We start from the raw sequence: 15964 nt of genomic DNA, 5'->3' as shown, positions 1-15964 counted from the left end.
CTATGTGTCTAGATTTGACACACATGATCTCATGTGGTCACTTCGTCCCAGATGCAGAGGGCTGAAAAGTCTGATTCCTGGGAAAACGATGAAGGGATACTCAGTTTGCTTCTTCCCTTTGGTTCTGTTCTCATACTGAAAAAATGTATCTTTTGGCCACTTCCCATGGGTCTCATCCCCTACTTGCTCCTCCACCAGCCAGACTGATAGCTGAGAATGAGGCACTGAGTTCCTCCAAAATCTGAAATTACAGTTTGGTGGCCTACACACTGATCCTTCCCACTCCTCCTCTCAGCCCGCCCTCTGCTGGTTATGCTGGGTCAGACAGCAGTGGTTTGGCAGTAAAAAGACTGGGTTTAGAGAAAAAAGTGGGGAGGGGCTGCTGTGGAAGACAGGAGCTACACAAGGGCTTGCAGAGGCTGGCTCCAGAGTTTGGCTGAGGGGGAAAAGAGCATCTGAGTAATGTAGATCAGGTTCTACAGTAGGATCAAGTCAATGAGAGCTTTGGGGTTTGTGTGGATGTGCACAGGACTGCTTTAAGGCTGGGAGAGTGGAGAGAAGGGATTGATGGAGAGGGGAGAAGGGGTATAATTGCCAAAGGAAGAGCATCAAAAGGACCCTAGTCATTTCTAATAAAGGGAACACAACCTCTTTTTTCCGTCCTTCTCTCGGAATTACCAAAGAATATCAAAAGACTGTTACATTCCTCATTATACATGGAGTGTAGGGTGGGAAGAATGAAGAAACTGCAGAGCGAAGCGTCCAGAGAAGGGGAGATCATTTGGCTAAGCTCAAGTATGAGTCAGAAAACAGCTTTGGTAATGGAAGCCAGGCCTTTGGCTCCCTCTGGGGGTCCTGGAAGCTGATCCCAGGATGGCTTAGCTGTGGGAGTTGTGTTAATGTGAGCACATGAGTAAAATATTCCCCAGGCCATGGTTTTCCCAGTCTCCTTCTATACAACCCCATAAACTGTTACTCCAACAATCCCAGGCTATGAAATTTTTCTTGATTTCATAAATACAATTTTTTCCCCCCAAAGTAACTCTAATCCTAATACTCCCTTTATTTTTCCTGGGCTGTGTATCTAACAGAACTTCAGTAGGGACTTGTTATTTCTGCTTCACCTTCCCCTTATTCCGCAGGCTTTGGAAGTAGGAGTCGTGGGTGAAAGTAGGTGAAGCTTGGTGGGCCATGATGGCACTCAGACTATGTCGCTGAATGCCCTCAGTCTGGAACTTTGTCTTGATTCACAGTTTCCCTCCTTTGGTAACAATTTATTAAACAGATACTTAAGGAGTCTACTGTGTGCCAAGCACTGGGGGTAGGGTATGAACAGCACAGGAAAGGTTCCTGTCCTCATGAAGCTTGCATGAAGAATGAGATTCAGATGTCCTGGTTCCCAGGTTTCTGTTATTTTGTAGAGATGCTAGAACTTATAGCTTTTAATTAGCTTTTTTTTTTTTTTTTTATTCTCTAGTAAAGTTTAATGAGTACATTGTATTCCATAGTGCATATAGCAATGCTGCTTTGTAACAATTCAATGATTTTTTTTTTTCAGAACATTTATTAACTATTTTTCTTGGAATGGTTTGAGGTTTAATTAGCTTTTAAAGGAGATGCCTCCTTCATGAAATCACTAGAAATCAAGGTGAGGTTGACTTTTCTTTTAAATTTTTACAGCTTTATTGAGGTATAATTAACATACAGTAAACTGCATGTATTTAAAGTATACAATTTTGGGCCGGCCCATGGCTCACTCGGGAGAGTGTGGTGCTGATAACACCAAGGCCATGGGTTCAGATCCCATATAGGGATGGCCGGTTGGCTCACTGGGTGAGTGTGGTGCTGACAACACTAAGTCAAGGGTTAAGATCGCCTTGCCAGTCATCTTTATAAAGAAATAAAATAAATAAATAAATAAAGTATACAATTTGATAAGTGTTGTCACATGTATACACCTGTAAAAACCATTGTACAACCAAGACAATAAACATATCCATCACTCCCAAAAGTTCCCCCCTCCATCCTTTTTTATTCCCCCTCCCTAACCCTGCAACTACTGAAAATTCTGGAAAATACAAACTAATCCATGGCAACTTTTTGTTTTTGTTTTTGGTATCTGGCCAGTACAAGGATAGAACCCTGGACCTTTGTGTTATCTAATACATAGCAACTTTTGATCTAGAGGAATGAACAGAACAAAAAAATGAGCTCAGGGCCTGATGAAACTCAGGTTTTGGAGGGAGCAGTTGGGATTTCGAACCAAATACCTTAGCGTAAATTTAGCTTGAGGAACCCACCAGTTGAGCAGCAAAGTATCAAGGAAAGAACCTGAGAGTTAGGAGAGGGTGGCCATCTTCCCTAGGGACAAAAACCACAAGGTAGTTGGGCATGGTCCAGTTCAACAGGTACCTGGAAATACTGGTAGGTTGGCACCTTCAGTCTTATGTCTTGGGTGGGGTCTCATGGGAAGGATTATATTGAAGCTTTTAGCTAAATGAAGGTATTATTCCTATTATTTATTAAAGCACATTTCTTGTATGCTGATTATAGGTTTAACATGTCTTGTCTCTATTAGACTGTGAGCTCCTGCAAGGCTTTTTGTATCATAACCCCGATCAATACTCACATATTTATTAAACAAATGGCAGTATCACTTAGGTCCCAGCCAACTATAAAACGCTATGTACACCCATACCAGTACCTAGTATGGGTATATTGCCCTCAAGTTGGTATAGAAACAGATTTTGTCTGGGACCTGCATGTGCGTGATCAACTTGGTTGAGACAGGGCTTCCGGAGGGTCCAAGGCTTTGGAGGGAGAGTGGATAGTTCAGAGACGGGCAGAAAAATCTCTTTTGTGGGTAGGAAATCCCTCCCCTCTGTTCACCTTCCGCTACACCAAAGGTGTGGGTTCTCTGGTGACAGTACGCGCGTATTTGGTGTAGGGGGTGGAGGACCACACGTAGAGTTAGGGTTAGGTAGGCTTTAGATTCTGCAGCCCAGGCTTTCCCCTAGGGAGGGAGAGCTCGCTTTCCAAGGAAGAACCTCTTTCTGCGGTCAGATCCCAAGTCCACACTGTCTTATTAGCAGCATGCCTCCATCCTAGCCCATACATGAGTGCGAGGGGTCACAGAGGTAGACTGAAGCATGAGAACCAACAATTCTCGTCTCTCTCGACCCACTCCCACGAGGATTAATCCCTCCAGCGCTGGGCCCCGAATCCCTCCCTCTCCCGCCTCAGGCTCCACCCCCGCTTCCCTCAAGGCTGTCCAGGCGGGCTTACCCCGGAGGGGGCGGCCCGAGCCGGAGCGCTAGGCCGGGCGGAGCTCTGGGCCGCAGCGTCCGGCTGCCGGACCGAGCTGCAGGCGTGAAGGCTGTCGGAGCGGCGCCGAGCCCCCTCCCCTCACCTCCCCAGCCCACCCTCTGAGCCTCCCGAGCCTCCTCCCCACTCCCCGCAACCGTGCTGGTAAGTCCTGCTCTCCGCACCAACTTTTTTTGCTGCTGAGTTTGAGTCGTACGGCCGGACCACGAGCTGTATAGTTGGTGTGTGTGGGAGGAGGGGGTGAAGGATTGAGAACAGCCGTCTTGAACTGAACTGTTCGCGATTCCATAGCTTCCCTAAAATGGGCCAGAGTTCCTCCATTTCCCTTGGAAGAACTCTTCGTTTTAGATGGTTAAACTTGTAGAGATGGAGATGAGGGTATTCGCTCCAACTTCGCTACCCCTCCCCCATTTCTCTGAGATCTAGCAGTTCCCGAGACTGTCCCTCCATCTTTCAAGTATCTTTGGCTCCCTAAAAGCTCATCGCCTCCCAACTCTGGCGTGGCACCCTCTCCCACCCACCCCGCAGGCACTTCGGGCCCGCCTCCTCTCCGTTACCCTCGGGGAGCCCGCGATCTTTGGGGCCGTACACTCCTTCCAGGACTACCGGTCTTGCCAGCTGGCCAAAGACGCGTGGAGGCTGGTCCAGCAGTGGAGGGAGGGGCCGAAGCTGGGGCTGTCCGAAGCCAGGCGGGCGGGGCCGGGAAGGGGGAGGCGTAGAGGGCCGGACGGGGCGGAGCAGGCGGCATTTGCGGCCGGCGTCGGGGTGGAGAGTTGTGCGCCGGTCCCTGGGCCTGAGCTCCGGCTCGGGCTCGGGCTCGGGCGCCTGCGATGTCTCAAGATGGCGGAGCTGGGCGAATTAAAGGTACCGGCCCCTTCCCCCATCCCCATCTGGACTGAGCACGGCGGTACGCCGAGTCGGGGAAGCGACCGAGACTGGGTGCGGAAGGCTCGGGTGGGCGCAGGAGACGTGGCAGGGACTGGTTGCTGGGGATGGCAGAGAAGTGGCTGTGGGCGAGGAAGGGGCTGCGGCAGGGCTCCGGGGGCGGGGCTGCGGGGCAGATGTAGGGGTGGGGCCGAGGGGAATTGCAGCTGTTGCGGGCAGAGGCGCAGGGGACGGGGACGCGGGGTAGAAGTCGTATGTAGTAGTAGGGGCAGTTATAGGGGTAGGGGCCGGAGGAGAAAGGTACCGTACGGGCATAGGGGGTGACTCGATCGAGGCCAAGAGATGCGCGCGACAATTAGGGGGGGCAGTTGTAGGGGAGGCTTCTGAGGAAAGCATCCGAGGTGATAGAGGCTTTGGGACCACTATTGAGATCCGAGCCTTGAGAAGTACCAGTAGGCGGCTGGAATATAGGGGGCGGGACTGTGCGGGCAGATACCTCGAGGGGTGGGGCAGAAGCATCCTGATGGCTGGGAGGAGGGTCCTGCCTTTGGGCAGAGGCAGAGGAGTGTGAAACCATGGGATAGGAAGGAGGGAAGTTATAGGCAAAGCTAACGGAGAAATAAAGACAGGACAGAGGAGATGGGGAGAAAGGTAGAGGAGCAAGTTTTTCATCACATTCTTCAAAAGGGGTCCAAGACAAAGCCTCCTATGAGGGGAAGAATTATGGAGGGCTAGCAGGGCCTGCCCATGACAAGCTCTCCTAGAGATTCACAGAAGGGAGTCCTTTAAGAAGAGAGCTCTCTTCCCACTACTACACAGAGTTTTGAGGGTAACCACGTCTGAGGACATGTCAAAGAACCTTAAAGCACTAGGTTTATCCCCCTGCCTCCTGGCTTTGTTCTGCTGTTTGAAATGGAGCCATAGTCCTGGGCAGGCTCGGGGTCTAGCCACAGGGCCCAGCTACCTGTAGAGGAGCTGGCAATTCTGTGTCCTGGCTCAGGGGCCTTCCCCTCATTCTCCCAGGGCCTCTGTTTAGAGCTTTGCCCTCTCCACTCCCACCCCTATGGGTGTGTGGGTGGGTGGAATCACTTATTCTCTTCATGTAGGAGAGAAGCAGGGTATTAGTTTCTGGCAGATAGAGTAAACAGGTAAACAGGCAGAACATCCGGACTTGGTGATTCACTGTTAACACCCCCCACCATCTTTGATCTTGTTTCCCTCGAAGAAAAATAGGGCTGAGGGTGGCTGAAATGATGCCAAGAAAGGATTTGGGGGAGTTATGAGCATTGAACCCTGACCTGAAAAGCCTGGCCATAAAAGCTTCAGAGCCTTGGGGAAAATAGCCGAAGTGGATTGAGGTGGTTGGGAGGGGTGGGACATGGGCACAATCTTCCAGCCACCTGGCCCCGTTCTTCGCAGTCAGTGGGGCTGTCTGGCCTGAATCCTCTCTTCTCTCCCTCCTCCCTGTCTCCTGTCCTCTTTCCAGGAGGCTGGGATGGGTCTGAAAGTCTGAGAAAGAGCAGAGGAGATAAGCAGCTTAAATGAGAGTTCGGGCTCGAGGCAGGGATGGATGTAGGTGGCTGAAGTGGACTCAGAGATGTCTGAGGATGGTTTGCTGTCTGCCATCCCCTGCCTTGACTCTGATCAACTTCCAGGTATGGGGAGATAGGGTTGCTCAAGCTCTGAAGGTAGTGGCAAGGCTGGGTTGCTAAAATGGACAAAGATGTCCCTTTGGCCAGGTCGCTGCCTGGCAGTAATGCACTAGCTGCAGAACATCTTTCTAATCAGTGCTGGAGAAGAAGAGGCACTGCCCACCTGGTAACTCAGCCCCAGTGTCCTTGGCAGGACAGGCCTATGCAAGGTAGGATTCTCAAGCTTCTCTGTTCTTTTCCACAGCACATGGTGATGAGTTTCCGGGTGTCTGAGCTCCAGGTACTCCTTGGCTTTGCCGGCCGGAACAAGAGTGGACGAAAGCACGAGCTTCTGGCCAAGGCCCTGCACCTCCTCAAGTCCAGCTGTGCCCCCAGCATCCAGATGAAGATCAAAGAGCTTTATCGCCGACGCTTTCCCCGGAAGACCCTGGGGCCCTCTGACCTCTCTCTGCTCTCTCTGCCCCCTGGCACCTCTCCTGTAGGCTCCCCCGGTCCTCTAGCTCCCATTCCCCCGGCCCTCTTGGCCCCTGGCACCCTGCTGGGCCCCAAGCGTGAGGTGGACATGCACCCCCCTCTGCCCCAACCTGTGCACCCTGATGTTACCATGAAACCACTGCCCTTCTATGAAGTCTACGGGGAGCTCATCCGGCCCACCACCCTCGGTATGGCTCTCTGTGGTCCCTCAGTCTTCCTGGACTCTCTGCCTCTTCCCCAAGCTTTTCTTAGGCTTTTAGTCCTTTGGGATCAGCAACCTAGGATGGGGGCAACTTCTGTGGCTGCCTGTGCACAGTCTTGGGAATAACTGCCCCTTTGTGTCCTCAGCATCTACTTCTAGCCAGCGGTTTGAGGAAGCACACTTTACCTTTGCCCTCACACCCCAGCAAGTGCAGCAGATTCTCACATCCAGGTACATCTCTTTCAGTCCTCTGCCTCATTCCTGGGTGGTTACCCCTGGACTCTGCTCTCTGACCTTCATCTCTTCTGCCCTGTTCTCCTCCCTGTCCATCCTCCGATATCTGCTTTGTTTCTCATTCTTTTATATGTCTCTTCTCTATCCCTGGACATCTAACTTTCCATTTCTGTGTCCATTCAAACCTGCCCTCTGGAGGCCACATGCTGACATCTCTCCCTCTCCCTCCTTGTTACAGAGAGGTTCTGCCAGGAGCCAAATGCGATTATACCATACAGGTGCAGCTAAGGTGAGTTTATTCTCCTTCCCTACCCTGCTGGGCTCCCACTGGGGTGGGAGTGAAATAGGGCTATGACAGATACTCCTAGGAGATATCCCTGCTCTGCTACTGCCCACCCCAGCCCAGGGGCTCTTGTTATGCTGAGGGCTACAGACATCCATGACTGATTTTTTTGGTTCCCTGTCTCTGCTGGATTCAACTCAAGAAACTGCCTCCCACTCTTTCATCCTCTTTCTTCTCTTACCAGGTTCTGTCTCTGTGAGACCAGCTGCCCCCAGGAGGATTATTTCCCTCCCAACCTCTTTGTCAAGGTCAATGGGAAACTGTGCCCCCTTCCGGTAAATGTTCTTCCCTTCTTGTGGCAGTAATCCCTTCCCATTTCACTTAATAAATATTAACTACAAAACTATTATGAAGGAGACATGCCTAGAACAATGCCTGGCACATAGTAGGTGCTCAGTTTACTGACTGAATCAGTATAATCTAGAGTGTATTAAGATAGGGCTGAACAAAGTTTCTGTCAGAACCAAGAGGAGAGGAACATTACTTCAACCCAAAGGTTTAGGGAAGACTTCCTAGAAGTCAGGATTCCAGAGCTGAGAGGTGGAAGAAGTGAGACTTCCCTATTCCTCCTCTTCAGGGACTCAGTGAGTGGGTTATTTCCTTGGTCAATAAATAAGCTCTCCTTTCTCTCCATGAGTGAACCCACACACAACCCTAGACAGTGCCCCAGTTTTATGAGTCACTGAATGGGCTCTCATCCCTGTGGTCAGTGAGTGAGCTGGCCTTCCTTCCAGGGAGTGAGTAACCTGAGATAAGGTGTCTTTTGTTAGAGCAGAGCCCCTTCCCAGAGCCACCTCTCCACTGATCAGTCCCTCCCTTCCCCAGGGTTACCTTCCCCCCACCAAGAATGGGGCTGAGCCCAAGAGGCCCAGCCGCCCCATCAACATCACACCCCTGGCTCGACTCTCAGCCACTGTTCCCAACACCATTGTGGTCAATTGGTCATCTGAATTTGGACGGGTGAGCATAGCCAAATCAGGGTGTCTGGAAAAGCTTACAGTGGGTAAAGGGGAATTAATTATTTAGTGTCCTGGGTTGGGGAAATATCTCCCTCTTTATTGGTCTTTCTACCTTAACCCACTGTCTCTGGTTCTCATGGGAAAGAGGGGTGGTGGTAGTATGAGAAGCAGAGGCTAATTGTCTCCCCCCAACCTCCAAGTAGAATTATTCCTTGTCTGTGTACCTGGTGAGGCAGTTGACTGCAGGGACCCTTCTACAGAAACTCAGAGCAAAGGGTATCCGGAACCCAGACCACTCCCGGGCACTAAGTAAGTAACATCCTTCCCCTCTTCCCTCCTCTATTCTGAATCCAAATCTTCCTGGCCCTCCAGCCTTCATAATCAAACCATACCCCTCTTGTGACAACTTACTTTTCCTCTCATATATATGAACCCCAACCCTGTCCCAAAACCCCTTACCAATCTTTATGGTTGAGAAGTCGGACCACTCCCAGGCAGTGAGTGATACCTTTGCAGTCCCAATCATATATTTGCTTTGCACCTCACAGACCCTAATTCTAGCCCTGGTAGAATATAGTGTCTGGACTAGAAAGAATCTTAAGGATCATCTAATCTAACCTTCACATGATGCTTCGAGTCCTTCTAGATCATATTTAACATAGCCAAAGTGTCACCCAGTTAAGTTTAAACACCTTCAGGAATGGGGAAATCTCTCCCCCACACCCAGCCTTCAAAATTCAGACCCTAGTCCATCCCCATGTGACATCCCTCTGGCCCCCAAAGACTCTCTACGCAGCTGCCTCTCAGCCAGAGCCATCTGCTGCTGGCCTCACCAACTCCTGGGCTTCCTCCTGCCTTGCTGACTCCATGGCTTTTGCCTCACTCTTGTTTCAGTCAAGGAGAAACTGACCGCTGACCCCGACAGTGAGGTGGCCACTACAAGTCTCCGGGTGTCACTTATGTGCCCGGTGGGTATGAGGGGAGAAAGGAAGGGAGAGGAGGGCTGGGTTAAACCTCTGAACTCTGATAGGAGTTCCTAGGGATACTACAGTGAGGTCTTTTTTTTTTTTTTTTTTTTAATAAAAGATGACCGGTAAGGGGATCTTAACTCTTGACTTGGTTTTGCCAGCACCACGCTCTCCCAAGAGAGCTAACCAGCCATCCTTATATAGGGATCTGAACCCATGGCCTTGGTGTTATCAGCACCACACTCTCCCTAGTGAGCCATGGGCCGGCCCCTACAGTGAGGTTTTCTAGGTTGAAACTATAGTGGAGACTCTAACTAGAGAACTCACCTCTCCTCAGCTAGGGAAGATGCGCCTGACTGTCCCTTGTCGTGCCCTCACCTGCGCTCACCTGCAGAGCTTCGATGCTGCCCTTTATCTACAGATGAATGAGAAGAAACCAACGTGGACATGTCCTGTGTGTGACAAGAAGGCTCCCTATGAATCTCTTATCATTGATGGGTAGGGCCACTCTGCTTCCTCTTACCTAGGACCCCTTTTAAAATATATATGGCTTACTTCCCCTCACATGTACCGCAGCTCTCACCCTGTCTATCTCCTTTAGCAATCCATATATATATATATATATATATATATATATATATATATATGACAACACTAAGGACTTAAGTATGTGCAAGGCATCAGGCTGAGCACTTTGCTTGTTTTATCTCATTGAAATCTCACTAATAACCCTGTGAGATAGGTACTGTCATTACAGATGAGGAAATTGAGGCTGAGAGAGATTGAGTCTTGCTCAAGGTTATATTGTTATTAAGTGGTAGAGCCAGCATATTGAACTGTTATAATATATTGCCTATAACAACTATCTGACCCCACTGAACATAGTACTAAGCTTCTTTTGAGGGCCTGGGTGTGCCGATCTAGCTATTTGTAACTCCCTTTCAGAGCCCGCATTATGGTTCTTGTTCCCATTGCCTTTTTTGAGATGATTTATGGAATTCTGTACCTCTGCTCCTTCTGTCTCATTCCCAGTGCTACACTTAACAGGTGCTCAAATTGTATTTATTTTAAAACCCACTATTTAAAGTTTGCAAAGCTCTTTTCCATATCTTACTTTGATTCCAACAATTCATAGAGGTCCTGTAGGGTTGATAATATCCCTATTTTACAGATGAGGAAACTGAGGTACAGGAAGGTGAGTCACAGAACTCTTTGGCTACTGTTCCAGCCATCTCCCAGCCCCATGAATTCCCATCTCTTCCCTCTCCCAGTTTATTCATGGAGATTCTTAATTCCTGTTCGGATTGTGATGAGATCCAGTTCATGGAAGATGGATCCTGGTGCCCAATGAAACCCAAGAAGGAGGCATCTGAGGTTTGCCCCCCGCCAGGGTATGGGCTGGATGGTGAGTGACGCCCTGTCCCCCAGCTGAGCTAAATCTTGGATGGCCTGTTTTCTGAGACACAGTCTTCTTACCACCCACAGGCCTTCAGTACAGCCCGGTCCAAGAAGGAAATCCATCAGAGAATAAGAAGAAGATTGAAGTTATTGACTTGACAATAGAAAGCTCATCAGATGAGGAGGATCTGCCCCCAACCAAAAAGCACTGTCCTGTCACCTCAGCTGCCATCCCAGCCCTACCTGGAAGCAAAGGGTATGAGAAAATAGACTGAATGTACACAGCAAAAGGGACAGGGGAAGAAGTGAGGAATGCTTTCTGATCACTGGGCAAACCCTGGGGCAAGGGAAAGGTGGAGGGGACAGAGAGCGAACTTGGGAAGCTGAGCTGGGTGAGGGCATCTGTGGTTTGCTAGCTGCCCCGGCTCCTTTTCTCTACTCAGAGTCCTGATGTCTGGTCACCAGCCATCCTCGGTGCTACGGAGCCCTTCCATGGGCACGTTGGGCGGGGATTTCCTGTCCAGTCTCCCACTACATGAGTACCCACCTGCCTTCCCACTGGGGGCTGACATCCAAGGTATGACACTGATCATAAGATGGGGCCTTACACTGCCACCCCTCCCCAGAACCACATCAGAACGCCCCCTGCTTCTTTTCAGTGTCTCCTTGCTCTCCTACAAGGGGCCACAATCCAAGGAACTTCTTTGTCTTTTGATGGTAAAGGGGTCAGATAGGAGGTTGATTTTGATTTTTCTTTCCCTACCAGGTTTAGATTTATTTTCTTTCCTTCAGACTGAGAGTCAGGTAAGTGGTCCCTTCTCCTCCCATGAAGATCTCAGATCTCTGAAGCCTCCTTTCTAGGCACTGATAGAACCCCTCCTCTCTCATTTTCCCCCAGGGATCTAAATCTGCTTTTCTGTGATGGGAGGGGAGGTGTAGGCAGCTTATTTTCCTCCTGGGCCCCACTGTACTTCCTCGGATTCCCACCTGTGTCTCCCCTGTTACTGTTCTGTACTCAGAGTTTTTACTGTAGTTCTGCCCCTGCCTACTGAAACACACACACACCCATGTGCATTTAGCACACCATGTCTGTCCCAGCTGGACATTCCACATATTTCAGATGCCCACAAGGCCAAGAACCTAGCAAGCTAGAGGGGCTGTCTCAAGGCAGGGAAAAGGGGAAGTAGGGGAAAGAGTCAGAGAGAGGCTCTCCTGCTGCTCAGACAATATCTTGGGATACATAGGGGTTGATTTACCCCAAAAGATAATTCTGAGATAAGTGATTGGGAGGTGGTTAGTCAGGATAAAATTTTAATCTATGCCCTTGATTCCTCCTAGCACTATGGTCCCTCTGTCATCACCTCGCTAGATGAACAGGATGCCCTTGGCCATTTCTTCCAGTACCGGGGTACCCCTTCCCACTTTCTGGGCCCACTGGCCCCCACATTGGGGAGTTCCCACCGCAGCTCCACTCCAGCACCCACTCCTGGCCGTGTCAGCAGCATTGTGGCCCCTGGGGGGGCCTTGAGGGAGGGGCATGGAGGACCCCTGCCCTCAGGTCCTTCTTTGACTGGCTGTCGGTCGGATGTCATTTCCCTGGACTGAGTTCTTTGGATTATGGAACCTTCTCTGCCCCCCAGCACTGAGCAAGTATGCTGTGGAGTCCTGACCCCTGGCCACTCTCACCCCTTGGGGGGCCTTGGCCAAAGGCCAGACAGACCTTCATGGACACCTACTTGGCCTCATCTCTGTCTGACAAGGTCAGCTCCCAAAGGGTTAATATTTAACCTCTTTTTAAGGACATTGGGGTCTATTTTTAGAAATGTCTTTAGATGGCAGGCACATTCCTTTGGGTCTGTTAACCAAGGCAGTGGGAGGCAATGGGATGGGATGTGAGTTGGAGGAAGGGCTGAATCCTCAGCCTTGACTATGTCTAGAGCCTCTTGGGAAAGGGGCCCTTCTCTTACCCCCCAAATGCCTTCTCTTCCCATCTCCCAAACCCATGGCTCTGTTCCTTCCCCATATCCATTGTCTCTTCATGTGCATTCCATTCCCTCTGGCCACACAGACAGGTGGAGAGACTGAGACAGGCAGTTTCAGAGATGGACAGAGAACTCTATTTTGGGTTGCAGGTTTTTTGTATGTAAACAAGAAATACCAAAATATTCCAAAGATGATTTTTCCCTGCCTCCTGCTTCCCAGTATGACTGAAGAGGAGATAAGGCCTCCTCAGGGGTTTGGGAGCAGGGTCTGGCCTACTGCCAATGTCTCTATTTATATATTTAAGTTCACAATGTTTCTTTTGCTGACCAGCCCGGGGCCTAAACTTCTAGAGGCCCATGGCCCTGTGGTTAGGCATGGCTCATTCTGCACCTTTCAAGGGAGGTGGGAAGATTCTTGTACCCTCTTCCCAATATCCTTTTTCAGGCTTCTCCAGGGTCTAGGACCTATGTTGTAATTTTACTTTTTATTCCCAAAGTTGTAGCAAAGTTCTCACCCATAATAAAGGTTGTGAATGTTCTGTGAATGTCACGGAGGTGGGCTGGGGAGGGAATTATGCACTTCACTTTCCAGACCCCTGGTCTGGGGGAAGAGGCTCCATGTTCCATTTGTCCTTTGCTGGCCCTGGGTCCACATGAGCTCTACTTCCACATGGTCGGGATGTTACACTGAAGATTTCCAAGAGTGGCTATTCTTCCTTCTTTCCTTTCCCCCATGCCCATTAAAAACACTAGACCATTCCAGACCAATGCTGTGGAGCCCTTAAGTCCTTTCTCACCATTACCTGCCCAGATGTTGCAGCCAGAGCCTGAGGGCGAACTTGGTTCCGGTGCTGACCCTCTCTTCACCATCTGCCGTGGTTGGGGTCGTCCGCAGCAGTGTGGACATGGGCAGGACCAGAGGTCGGCCTCCATCTTCCTCTAGTTCCACTGCACTGCATAATGACAATTCCTGTCTGGGCTGTGCCTTGTAGCTTATAAAGAACTTCCATCTATGTTTAGGTCATCTAGTCCACACATCTACCACAGGAGCTGGGTGACTGGGTGGGTATTAACCTCATTTTACAGAAAGGAAACAGGTTCAAGGAATGTTAAATGCATTGCTCTTATGGGAGAGTTGAGATGAACACCTGGGTCTTCAATGCTAGACCGTAGGAGGAGGAACCCTTTGAGTTGATGGTCAGTGTCTGGTCTTATGGGTTATCTTAATTATCAGCTGACCAACTCCCTAAATCTCCCCACAACACAAAATTCCATCCTGAGAAAGGGATAGAAGCTGAACTTCTCCATGTGAATGTGTTAGAGTGTTGGAGGCTTGGGGAGAAGCTCTTACTTACGGGACAGAGGGTGGTAAGTCCTGGGGAAGAAGTCTGGGTGTCTCTGTCCCGTCCTCTGTGGCAGCCACTGCAGCAGCGACATCTGGTCCCAGCCACATAAGGGCGCTCACCTCACCTGGGTTTGGTTGGATCTGGGCCTGGGGTCAGACATGTTGGTCCCTCAGTCACAGCCTCTCCCTGGAAGGCCTATTCTTGATCACAGCCTAACCGCAGCTGAAGGGATATGGGGCAGGGGAGAGGCTATTGGATATTCTTGGATATCTCTGATCCCCCACCCCTCTTAAGTCACAGTCAGAACCACCTTGCTTGGGCTCCCCTGAGCCCCGTCTCCTTCCTCCACTGCCAGCCCTACCTGCAGCTGCTGCTGTGACTCCTGGGAGATCACAAGTACATAGAGAACGATGTGATGGTATTTGGGGAAACCCCAGCTCAGCCTAGGAGGGTAGGCAGACTAAGAGAGAAAACAGCAAGAGAACTTCCTATCTCTTTTTAAGACTGTAAATACAGCTTTAGGGTGAAACAAAATGCTGGTGAAAAGCTGAGGAAATGAACGTTAGAGATGGTGAGGAGGGACATGGGTGAGATTTGTGGGTTTGAGGACTCCAGCCCACCCACACTCCACCATTTCCCCTGGGGCCAAGGTAGGTAGGGGCTGTTCTATGGACTTTGGTGGGCAGTTGTTGAAGTCTCTTGGTTAAATAGGGAGGGACCTCTGGCAGGTCCCTGTCTCACCTCCCATAAACCCAGAGGGACCCAAGAGAACTGGCCCTGCAGCAGCTGTAGTCCACTCTCTTCCCAAAGCTCTCGAAGCCCTCCATCCAGCAGCTGGGAGTCAGAGAGGGCAGGTCAGAGTTGCCAGAGCCTGACTCCTCCATGTCCTTTAGTTTACCTCTCCCTCAGCCCACACCCAAGATGATCCCAGACATAGATTTCTTGGCTCAAGGCAGGTCAACTGACTGGTACCTCCTCATCAAGTTCCACATGTCCACCTGCAACAAAAGTGGGACCAATAGGTGAATGGTGGTGGGTCTTGACCAGGGACAACCCCCCCCCCCCCCCCCCCCCGTGGACACAGATGCAGCTGCAGTGCCTTGTGACTGTGGATATGCCACATTTCTGGATCCACTTCTGTACCTTTCTGAGACTGGGAATAGCAGTGTGGGGGGAAATGGCAAGTTTCTTTCCTGGACTTAGCGACTCATACCTAGAGCGCTCACCTGGGGGTACCCAGAGGTTGGGCGAAACGCTGAGGGTGCGTGTCCTTCGGGTCAACAAGACAGTCTGGTCGCTGGACTGCAGGATGATGGCCACACCCAGATCCACACCTCGATTAGTCGGCAGCTTGGACCCAGGGGTCCTGGGCTGCTGGTCCAGGGCCGCAAAAGGGCAGAAAGGGGGTCTCTGGCGGAAGGGAGCCGCCTGGGTTAAGGCTTCAGAAGCGGGGCGGGAGTGGGTGGGAGGGCCTTTCAAAAATGGGGCAACACCGCGCGGGGGGGGGGCGTCAGGGCGATTGGCTGGGCCCCCTAGCTTTTCGCCGCCAGTTCCCACCCGTCCCCAGTCCCTGTCTTCCTTCAGCCTTTCACTTCCCCCGCGCTGGGTCCCCCTTCTCCCGACCTGGAGCGGAAGCCTAGCCGAGGCGCCTGGAAATGGCCTGTCGGAGAGGACGAGCCGTCCTCGCTGCAAGCTGCAGTGCGTGGGCCACGGCCCGAGCCCTGGCCCGGCGCCCAGGCGGCCACACACACTCTGCGCGAAGCTCACTGACTCCACTCGCCCCGACAGGAGCAGGAGCACCCGCGCCGCGGCCATAACGCGGCTCCGGGGTCGCTACCGCCCACTTGGCGCCCTCTGGTGGCCCAGCGGCAGCTCTCCGCGGAGCCTTCCGCGGGGTCGGAAGGAAGCCAGGTTTTCCGAACGCAGGAAATTTAGGCATAACACTGGGATACGATCCATGGGTGTGATGTTAATAAGCGACAAAGAAGAAGACCTCTAAATTCTCGGATCCTCTTTTCTTCTTTGTTTAGAACAATGAACCCGAGACCGAATGATTTCTGGACTTGCATGTCACCTCCCACCAGCCCTGGGCTGAACTAACTATAAGGACCCCTCAACAGCACTATGCCCATCTGCTATCAAATTAACTACATCTGTCTCCAAGCCAGACACACGAGAAGGATTTTGACACCACCCT

At 51.1% G+C, this 15964-nt stretch overlaps 2 protein-coding genes across 5 annotated transcripts; one reads left to right on the top strand and one right to left on the bottom strand.

The window, feature by feature from the left end:
- Positions 1-3359: 3359 nt before the first annotated feature.
- PIAS3 (protein inhibitor of activated STAT 3) lies at positions 3360-12960 on the top strand. Of its 3 annotated transcripts, none has more exons than XM_063104917.1 (14): positions 3360-3468; positions 6106-6523; positions 6684-6768; positions 7010-7060; positions 7299-7389; positions 7940-8074; positions 8277-8382; positions 8968-9041; positions 9379-9539; positions 10313-10446; positions 10527-10695; positions 10883-11016; positions 11206-11243; positions 11778-12960. In XM_063104917.1, exons 2-14 carry the CDS (start codon positions 6109-6111, stop codon positions 12042-12044), a joined length of 1860 nt encoding a protein of 619 aa, XP_062960987.1. In that variant the 5' UTR covers positions 3360-3468; positions 6106-6108; the 3' UTR covers positions 12045-12960. The 3 variants fall into 3 exon arrangements, with proteins under 3 accessions (XP_062960987.1, XP_062960986.1, XP_062960985.1); XM_063104916.1 differs by lacking the exon at positions 3360-3468 and adding an exon at positions 4090-4188; XM_063104915.1 differs by lacking the exon at positions 3360-3468 and adding an exon at positions 5791-5864.
- NUDT17 (nudix hydrolase 17) lies at positions 12575-15582 on the bottom strand. Of its 2 annotated transcripts, none has more exons than XM_063104918.1 (7): positions 15391-15582; positions 14994-15177; positions 14740-14765; positions 14509-14601; positions 14129-14227; positions 13777-13913; positions 12575-13374 (listed from the first exon to the last, which is right to left on the bottom strand). In XM_063104918.1, exons 1-7 carry the CDS (start codon positions 15580-15582, stop codon positions 13221-13223), a joined length of 885 nt encoding a protein of 294 aa, XP_062960988.1. In that variant the 3' UTR covers positions 12575-13220. The 2 variants fall into 2 exon arrangements, with proteins under 2 accessions (XP_062960988.1, XP_062960989.1); XM_063104919.1 differs by having other exon boundaries at positions 13204-13369.
- Positions 15583-15964: the final 382 nt, after the last annotated feature.

This window comes from Cynocephalus volans, chromosome 8 (genome assembly GCF_027409185.1).
Source record: "Cynocephalus volans isolate mCynVol1 chromosome 8, mCynVol1.pri, whole genome shotgun sequence".
Taxonomy (NCBI): domain Eukaryota; kingdom Metazoa; phylum Chordata; class Mammalia; order Dermoptera; family Cynocephalidae; genus Cynocephalus; species Cynocephalus volans.
The sequence above is the reverse complement of the archived record's forward strand: the minus strand, read 5'-3'. Positions and strand labels throughout refer to the sequence as shown.

What these genes read in the sequence shown, in the direction of transcription:
- PIAS3 (XM_063104915.1), top strand. Translation starts at nt 5,817, where the DNA reads ATGGTTTGCTGTCTGCCATCCCCTGCCTTGACTCTGATCAACTTCCAG. An exon ending in ACCATACAGGTGCAGCTAAG is followed by an intron (nt 7,061 to 7,298) that starts GTGAGTTTATTC and finishes TTCTCTTACCAG; the next exon opens with GTTCTGTCTCTGTGAGACCA. An exon ending in GAATCTCTTATCATTGATGG is followed by an intron (nt 9,540 to 10,312) that starts GTAGGGCCACTC and finishes TCCCTCTCCCAG; the next exon opens with TTTATTCATGGAGATTCTTA.
- NUDT17 (XM_063104918.1), bottom strand. Translation starts at nt 15,582, where the DNA reads ATGGCCGCGGCGCGGGTGCTCCTGCTCCTGTCGGGGCGAGTGGAGTCA. An exon ending in CAACCTCTGGGTACCCCCAG is followed by an intron (nt 14,766 to 14,993) that starts GTGAGCGCTCTA and finishes CTTTTGTTGCAG; the next exon opens with GTGGACATGTGGAACTTGAT. An exon ending in AGTCACAGCAGCAGCTGCAG is followed by an intron (nt 13,914 to 14,128) that starts GTAGGGCTGGCA and finishes GTCTGACCCCAG; the next exon opens with GCCCAGATCCAACCAAACCC.